Source organism: Etheostoma spectabile, unplaced genomic scaffold (genome assembly GCF_008692095.1).
Source record: "Etheostoma spectabile isolate EspeVRDwgs_2016 unplaced genomic scaffold, UIUC_Espe_1.0 scaffold273, whole genome shotgun sequence".
Taxonomy (NCBI): Eukaryota; Metazoa; Chordata; class Actinopteri; order Perciformes; family Percidae; genus Etheostoma; species Etheostoma spectabile.
The window spans coordinates 463,975-473,903 of NW_022605577.1; the positions used below are offsets into that span (position 1 = coordinate 463,975).

The window sequence follows — 9,929 nt, forward strand, 5'->3', positions numbered from 1 at the left end:
CCCCCCCCCCCTTTTCCCCCTTGACCATAGCTGTGTTTAAAAGGAGTTCTTATACTGTCTTGTCACCTATATGTACCCTCATATCTGCATAAAAAAAGGCTAATAATCCTCTGCTCTGCTAACAGCCTCATGTGCATTACAGTCCACAACAAAAGGAGAGCAAACCATTTTCTGAAGATTTCACTGTTCTAGAGCCTTAATACTCAATTTTGAGTGCTAAGTGTAATGTTTCTTGGTGTGTAACCACTGCTCTGTATATGTTTATGCTTGTTGTAAATGTAGGTTTTCTTGTGCACTGTGAGACTACCTCTATACTGTACATAATTAAATGTATTCAATAAATGGTTTGTTTTCATTCATTTTAGGAGGAACGGTAAACCCAACCTGTTAAGCCAATGTCCCATGTCGGGAAGATGAGCCCACTGCACCCCGGTCTGATTGAGGGAGCGCAGCAGGCGGCAGCAGACCAGAGTGAAGGGCGGCGTGGCTAATGCGAGCCACTTCTCTGAGCAAATCTCGGCCTTGGGGTGAGCAGGGGGATGGCAGTCTTTGGAAGGGAGAATGGGCTCTTCTTCATCTCCAGAGCCACTCTGCTCCCTGAAGTACTTGCGGCAGACGTCCTGGAAGACGGCGAGGCAGAGGGTGTTGAGCAGGAAGTACCAGATCTGGTGCTCTTCCTCAACAAAGCTGCTGGCCGCCAAGCTGAGAGTCTGTCCGACCGTGCCGGCCAGCAGCAGCACATCCAGCTCCGACAGCGACCACTCGCTGCCACTGCTCCCCCCCAATGGAGACTATAAGAGAGAAAACAAAAGTGCATTAAAACAGAAGCTCAAGAGCAAGGAGGAAAAATATTACTTTCGACAAAGAGGTCATTCTTTTGCTGTTTGTTCACCTCAGCTGGGGGTCAAATAAATCAAAAAACAGATGTCCATAGATAGGACAGATACCGTAGGTCGTGGGCCTAGAAACAGATGAGTTTGGTAGAGATCCAGATCTGGGATCGCCACATGATGATTATCATGTTTGTAGCCAAAAGTGCAAAACTAATAGACCCTGAATGAATTAGAGACCTTTGGAGTCAATTTGCTGCCTCAACAAATCAATTTAACTTGCACATTCAAACTTGATTCCAATTTACAAATACTGCAAGATATGCAACTTTCACAATTACACAAGCCTGACTAGACACTCAACCTATTTCCCCCTCGCCCACCTTTGTACTCTGGATCTGTTTAACTCATAATTATTTGGACCTGTGGTGATTCATACCAATCTACTTCAATATGAAAAACCTCATCTAGTGACACTCAGTAAATGATCCGTGTATTTCATAAAAAACATCAATTTGCAACCACATACTGTATATTTGCTCTATTATCTCACCCACATCATTTTAAACTCAAAAAGAGAAAAAAAACCTTTCTATTGATGCATACTGTATACTTTTCACGTCCAAATTGTATCTAAGAAACACTATCCAGACTGCTGTTCTTTTGCTAATGCATGAGATTCAATCTGTCATCACATTTTATGATATGTATAACATATGCCTTTTTTTTGCCGTGGTGCGGCAGGCAGTGACCGTGAGCTGTCATTCATAAATTGTGCTTGGTCACTCGTGAATGTTTCCGTTACATTTTAAAATTGGGGTTTGTCCAATCTCATACTTGTATGCAAATTATAAATTCCTTGGTGTTGGCACATTGCCAATACAAAGCAAGTTCAAATGAAGTTCAGCCAACCTCTTAGTTCAGCAGCAATGTTTTAGCCCAACAAACAACTACATACAGGCTCTGTGTTCACCTTGATGACTAAGAGGCTGAGCCTGTACTGGCCCAGTCTGCATGCTACAGTACCGGTCCACTGTGGAACTGGACTGACTTATACTTTGTTTTTTACTGGCTTTAACACACACATACACTTTGGCTGTTTAAATATTTAGTTCTGGTAGTTGTGTTCCAATAAAGGAAAACAACATCACTCAACTGTGGCAAATATAGCATCTACAACTTCTAGGTTGCATGCATATGTACAGTAGGTTTGTAAAACTCTTTCAATCACCATTCTTTTATGAACAGTAAATAAACATAAATAATATATAATTAAATAAAATGTTTGAGAAACATAGTTCTCCATTACACACATATTTCAGGTTTGAGAAGGCTCTGCTCATTCATTTTACCTTTCATCATTACTGAGGAAATTAATGTACTGCAAGTCCACAACTTTTTTTGTTTTTAGATAAAAAATGTCACAGACCCAAAGGAGTTGTTGTACATTTTTCCAGCTCCACTTCTCCCTGTTCGAGTTTCTCTCTCACCTTCAGTGGTTGGAAAATATAAAATCAATAAGCAAAGGTCCCTCTGCTTTCCTTCACTGAGCAAGCCTTCTTCATACTCATCCGTTAGACAGGTCTGAAAATTGGGTTAAGTTCTGAGGTACTACTCCGAACTGGTTCAGGTCCAATTTGCAAGACAGAAACTATTTTATCTCCAATGAGAATCTTACTTTCTGCAAGTCAGCATGTCCTGTGGAATACCACAAGGATCAATGCTTGGCCCCCTTCTTTCTGATCTATAAACACAGCTTTAAAAACAATAACATTAAGTACCATACTTATCCTGACAACACTCAAATGTTTATTTCAATTTCACCACATGACTATGGTAAATAATTTTCTTTAAAGTCTTGGACTCAGATCTAAAATTAGCAGTCATATTGAATCATTTACATCTCAAACAATTCATTCATGCATCCACTTCAAGCAGGTAAGATTATGTTAAGTCTTTTCTCATGTATACCGAAAAGAGCTCTTGGGTAACTATAATTTATCCGAAACTCAGGCCATGTGCAGATATTACACCAAATTAGAGAATCGATTTAAAAACTTTGCTGCAGGTCTACAGTCACTCACTGGGCAGGAACCAAATTATATTTCTGACATACTTTTTCTTTATGAACCTTGAAGAACATTTTTGTGACTTGGGTCTGCAATAAGTGGACAATAAGACAATTACCCGGGACTCCAGGAAGTTACTGCTCGTAAACCAAGAAACAGCCCAGCACTACATTTTTACACTTCGGTTTAACGAATAAACAAACTAGATATATATAATATGTAAATAGGGTTGTGCATTGTTTTAATTTTAACAATTCTGAGTGCAATTCTACCTTTTGAATCCGGTTCTTATCATTTCTGGATTCAGATTTTCTGAGGGGTGGAGTTGAAACGGGTCAAATGCTTATTTCACAGATAAAAGGAAAATGGTGATTTAATGGTGATTTACAGATTTACCGGGTTTTTTAGCCATATTTTAGATTGTAGCTGTAACACAACAAGCACTTAACCGCTAAGGAAACCAAAACTTGCGCAGGTTAAATTTGGAACCAATGATTGGATTTGAAACCAAATTTTCCGAACAATTCCAATAAAGAAACAATTCCATTGTAATTGTAATTTTTCAAACAATTCCAAATTGGAACCGGTTCTCGATGCCCAATCCCATTCGTAAATGAGTGAGCTTTAGATGTTGTGGTAGGTAGATTAGCCCTGTTCCACTGTTTTTACTATGTGCTAGACTAAGCTAACTACCTTCTAGCTGTAGATTTAAATTAACAGACAGATCTTCTTATCTACCTCTCTGCCAGAAAGTGAATACATGTCTATTATCAAAAAAGACTGAAACTGATTGAAACAATAAATTAGCTAGGATATGCTCTTCTGTTGATTTAAAGAGCATAACAACAACAGAACAGAACATCCATCAATTAAAACCTGAACTGAAGCCTGTTGAGGATGGATGAAGCACATTACTCCTCTTCTCCTGTCATTGGCCTTCTCTGTATCATCCCAAAGCACAGTGAAATGACAGGATGATGTCATTTCCCCCTTAAATACTGAAGGACCTCTGGTACAATAGTTGCATCTATCCTAGTCAAAATCATATTTCTATGACTTTGGGCAAAAGTACAATGAAATTGATTAAAAAAAAAAAAATCAGCTCTGGCAAAAAATCATACCATCCTGGAGTCTAATATGTGTGTATGATTTATCACATTCTACTTCACAACTTTCCATCATGCAGTTTCAAAAACACCCTTTCAGCCTCAGCCCTCAGGGATAGGACTTCCAGCTTTCTCATGTGAAATAAAAGATATTTTCACAAAAGACAGCCTATCAAGGTGTTGTATTATATAAGAATCTCAATTAATATGTCTGTTCTTTTTAAATATGACCCCACTTGTCATCTCCTTTATAGAAACCACTTTTTTATTTTTAATGAAGAACACTCACCTTTAGGTTATTAAAATCCCTACAGTTGGAATTCTAATCACATTTTTGTTAGAGTTGTGAGAGAAAGTTGCAGAGAAACTAATCAGGATACCTGTAATAAAAGGTTTGAATGCTGCCCAGAATGCAGCCGTTTGTCAAGCCAAAGCAGGCAGCTTTGGACTTTGATCCACACAGATTCAAGTGGTTCTATAATTTAACAAGACCTTACCTAACTTCAGATTTAAAAAATGGCACCCTTTCCGTCCTTCAGTTTGGAACTTTCTTACACAAACTTCTCCTCCTTTATTTCCTGAATGGCAAATCCAGCTGAATTTTTGAAGCATTTAAGGAAACTGAAAGGTTGCTGGAAACTGTCCAAAAAGATGCAACATTGGCAAAAGCAGATTTGTTACCATCAGAAAAGTCTTGAGGACTTCCTGCTAATTCATTACCAATACTAAACTTTAGAAACACTAAAAGAGATTAATTATCTAATCTCTATATAAGAATGAGTTTGTCGTTTATGATTTCGAGGAATACAATTAGTAGATTCTGTGTCCTCTAACAGGTTATTATTACAGAGATTAAGAATTTGGCCATGAAGATGGGAGCAACAATTGTAAATGTTTAATCACCATTTTTGGAACAAGACACGTATGCAATACATGGAACAAATTGCTATATAAATACTGCTTTCAAAGTAATCAATAACATTTTAAAATTGATTCCAACATCAACTGCAAGTCAATGTAAGGAAGCTGAAATGCTACTGCAGTTTTACTGTATATGGTCTCTCAAAGACTAGTTACAAGACCTATTTATAATATATATGTATATATACACTCACCGGCCACTTTATTAGGTACCCCATGCTAGTAACGGGTTGGACCCCCTTTTGCCTTCAGAACTGCCTCAATTCTTCGTGGCATAGATCAACAAGGTGCTGGAAGCATTCCTCAGGGAGTTTGGTCTATATGACATGATGGCATCACAGTGCCGCAGATTTGTCGGCTGCACATCATGATGCAAATCTCCCGTTCACCACATCCCAAAGATGCTCTATTGGATTGAGATCTGGTGACTGTGGAGGCCATTTGAGTACAGAGACTCATTGTCATGTTCAAGAAAACGTCTGTGATGATTCCAGCTTTATGACATGGCGCATTATCCTGCTGAAGTAGCCATCAGAAGTTGGGTACATTATGGTCATAAAGGGATGGACATGGTCAGCAACAATACTCAGGTAGGCTGTGGCGTTGCAACGATGCTCAATTGGTACCAAGGGGCCCAAAGAGTGCCAGAAAATATTCCCCACACATGACACCACCACCACCAGCCTGAACCGTTGATACAAGGCAGGATGGATATGCTTTCATGTTGTAGACGCCAAATTCTGACCCTACCATCGACTGTCGCAGCAGAAATCGAGACTCATCAGACCAGGCAACGTTTCAATCTTCTATTGTCCAATTTGATGAGCTTGTGCAAATTGAGTCTCAGTTTCTGTTCTTACCTGAAAGGAGTGCACCCGATGTGGTCTTCTGCTGCTGTAGCCCATCTGCCTCAAAGTTCGACGTACTGTGCGTTCAGAGATGCTCTCTGCCACCTTGGTTGTAACGGGTGGTTATTAGAGTCACTGTTGCCCTTCTACCAGCTCGAACCAGTCTGGCCATTCTCCTCTGACCTCTGGCATCAACAAGGCATTTCCGCCCACAGAACTGCCGCTCACTGGATGTTTTTTCTTTTTCGGACCATTCTCTGTAAACCCTAGAGATGGTTGTGCGTGAAATACCAGTAGATTGCAGTTTCTGAAATACTCAGACCAGCCCTTCTGGCAACAACAATCATGCCACGTTCAAAGTCACTCAAATCACTTTCTTCCCTACTGATGCTCGGTTTGAACTGCAGGAGATTCTCTTGACCATGTCTACATGCCTAATGCACTGAGTTGCCGCCATGTGATTGGCTGCTTGAAATTAAGTGTTAACGAGCAGTGGAGGTGACCTAATAAAGTGGCCGGTGAGTGTATATACAACATACATACATACACACACTATAGGAATATATATATATATATATATATATATATATATATATATATACATACATACATATATATTTGCAGCAGGATTCATGAACACAAGTAACAGATTTTCTAGTTTAAGACATTAGAGCTAGTATATTATTTATAAATGTATACTCTTATGAACTTTAATAAACTGTATAATTGAAACAATGTGGTTGAAATGGGTCGGCCAATTAGACTCCTGTGCTTTTTGGGGGGAGGACAGTTTCATATATTTGGGTGTGTTTGGACCTTTTTGTTTTTGCCGTAGTCAATTAATAAAAAAACCAAAGTGATGACAGGTGAAACAATAAAGAAATTGACTGTTAGTTGAAGCCATAACGGACAGTACACGTTTTCTTTTGTATTTTGTGTCATTCACAGAGACAAAAGGGTGCAGTCTAAGTCTTTCTAAATAACTTGAGTTTTTTTGTAAATGTTTGATGCATTAATTGTTAAAAGTTGATACAAAAAGTTTGTTTTTTGCTCAACTACATGAGTCGAGCCACAACTTTCTGTCTCCCTGTTTTACCTTTGGAGCCAGGGTCTGCTGAATCTGCTTGCTAGATGAGGTAGCCCACTTCTCTTAAGTAGTCCAATCATTACCTGCTAGCTGAGCTATGTGCACTATTTTGACACTTGTGTGACATTGGAATTCAAAGAAAATATTCCCATCTTTTTAAGGAAGCCAGAGTCACAGAAAAATCCACAGTGCATTCCCTCCACATGCTCCAGTGTATAGATATGGGAGTTTATTTCCTCACCTAACCTAATGGCCCGGGTGGATTTCTTCTGCTACTATTTTTCCCTATCAGCACTTTTTGCAAAGTTCCCAAGAGGGAAATGAGATGTCACCTTTACAGATACATTTTAACAACCATATAGCTGCAGCAGTAAAGGGGACTTATCTCTTAGGCCAATTCAAACAAACACTAAAGACTTAAATCTTCCACCCTCCGAATAACTAGTCCCAATATATCTGATAAATAGACAACAGTTAGCGATGCGATCTTAACATTGCTGGCAGTTACTTTTATTTGTTGAAGTACATTTTACAGAGAAGACAAAATAACAAACAATTTATTTGTGAAACTAATTTGAGTTAACTAAAACCATGGAAAGCACTGCCCCAACAGCGGGCCGTTAGCTGTATTTCTAAGCCCGCAGTATATTGGTATCTGCCTTTTTTTGTTTGCTAGTTTTTCATCTTTGACTGCTAAGCCTATTTGTGCAACAACGTTGCAGGTTTAATGGTGTCAAGTAGGATTCATGAAATGACATGATCAATAATGTGTTCTCTCTGTTAATCCTCATATTAGTTTGACGACTAACCTTAAGCCACTTGCATGTAAACATACTGATTATCTCTTTTACAGCTGACTTAGGGATGGTTGGGTATGTGGGGAAATAGGCCTGGGGGTGGGGTATATGTGTATATGTATGTATATATGTAGCACTTTGTGCTACATTGTTGTGTATAAAAAATGCTAAATAAAAAAGTCTGATTGATTACTGAAAACTGGCATTCTAATCCGAACTGTGATTCCTACTGAGTTTAAGTTATTTATAATGTGTATAATAATTCTGGCTTTCCCATTCTGATAAAAGATAAAGCTCATGTACATGTTTTAATCTATATGTCAGTAAAGTCGGACCCTCCTTCTGTCATAAATTCTTTTGTATTTACCGAATTCAGATGGTCCCTCTGTTTTCAAAAGTGTATTAAAAACAGCTGATATTTTAAGCTATCATGCCCAACAAAAGCCTCAAAGAGTTGCATCAGTAAATAATTTTCATGCAATTTATGTATGTGGGGAGCCAGCAGAAGTCAGCCGACTCAGCCAAAGAAGAAATACGTACACTCAGCTGCCACTTCAGCCCACCTAGCTCAAACTAATGCAGTGTAATGCAACAGTCTTGCAATTAGTCTCGCATTGCCAGACCCTCCTCCCCAGCTCTGAGGATATATTGCCATTGTAAATAAGAACCTGTTCTTAATGACTTGCCTCTAAAAATAAAAAGGTGAAAAAAATGTGTTACGTAGGGAGGCAAGTTCTGGAATTAAAATAGCTGTTGAGTGTGTTATAATAAATAAAAGTGAAATATGAATTATTTGATTGTCGGTTCAAGCTCAGAGGCTGTCTCCCGAATCAACTGGAGTTGAAATGCCAACGCAGAGAAAGCAGAAGGTGAGGGACATCCGGCAGATCCTCCAGCAGCACCGGAACGACCCCGTACATGAAACATCGTCGATATAGACTATCCCGCAATAAATGCTCCCTTCACGAAAGGTTCTAATGTTTAGTCTTTGTTCAATTTTATGATCACTTTGGAGGATGTAGTCGGAGGTGCTGTTGATCAGTGCTGCAGCATTCATATTATTAACATAATACAGTTTAACCGCACTCAAAATCCAAGTTGGATCAACTCCTCTAAGACTTCAGTAAAAATGGATCATTGTAAGCGTCATGAAGGTAGGATTTATTGCAGGACTGTTTTATTAGACTGCATTACTTTTGGCTAGGTGTACCTGAGTGTATAGTGAGTACACTGTGGGTCATCAGAATTGCCCAGTGGACAACTGTCAGTGGAAAGGACCCGGGCACCATCTAGAGACCCACTTCTTTTTAATAATACATGGTCTACTGCTGCGCTGACTGACATCTTTTTGAACAGCACATTCATTGCAGTTTCTCTAACTTGACTTTATAATGCAGCTATAACTCTGCTATAACAGTGGAAAGACAATTATTTCTATAATAATCAAATTCAATTCTGGTACACTGGAAAATGTTTGATATGGAGAGCAACAATGGTGGTTTTTTTTTAATGTTGTATTAAAAAAAAGACTACAAAACATATGCTTGTTAACATAATGGATTATGTTCATGAATGTGGCAGCACGTTTCAAAAATGTCAGCTGACTTGAAAGATTTAGCGCGTAACTTTTTGATATTAATGAACGGCCGTTACAGTCAAGCCATGGCCAAATGAGTTGATACAAAGCTAATCAAGACAATCAGCGCCACAGAACACTCTTGTTGTATTTCTCAGTATAGCCAAGCTCTGAAGATTGTGGCGTCGGGGGACTTTCATGAGCAGAAACTCCAGTGAAGGTATCATGTTTTTTTAATCCTCCGTGTTCTCCTTGGCTACTAGCACCTGTGTAAAAGCTTGCATTCTGTGGACGCGCCGACAGTGCTGTTGTCATTACTTAGAATTCCTCATTGGGGAGAGAGAAAGTACACACTATTACACTAACTGCAAACTGAGCCTGGGACTTCTTAGACGTGGAGTAAACCTGCAGCAGCAGAACATACTGTAGGTGCATCTGTAACAAATCCAGCTGTTGGCATTAACAGTTAATGAGAACAAAATGTGAACTTCTTTAGAACTCTCTGCATTGAATGACAAATAGATTCTCAGATGTGTTAACATAAAACACATTTTCTTTCATGTCCAAATATTACATTATGTACAGTAAGAACATTACTGCATCATTGGTGTGGCAGTAGTATCAGTAGGGAGTTGGGCTGGGAACCAGAAGGTCGCTGGTTCAAGTCCTCGTACGGACCAAAGTATGGTGGTGGA

At 39.0% G+C, this 9,929-nt stretch overlaps 1 protein-coding gene across 2 annotated transcripts in view; it reads right to left on the bottom strand.

Annotated features, from left to right (window-relative positions):
• Window positions 1–9,929, bottom strand: part of pigg (phosphatidylinositol glycan anchor biosynthesis class G (EMM blood group)) — a 99,034-nt gene that overhangs the window by 26,439 nt on the left and 62,666 nt on the right. For both annotated transcript variants that reach the window (XM_032510887.1, XM_032510886.1), the window contains one exon: window positions 385–791. In XM_032510887.1, the coding sequence (XP_032366778.1) occupies window positions 385–791 (407 nt within the window). The remainder of the gene's footprint in view (window positions 1–384; window positions 792–9,929) is intronic.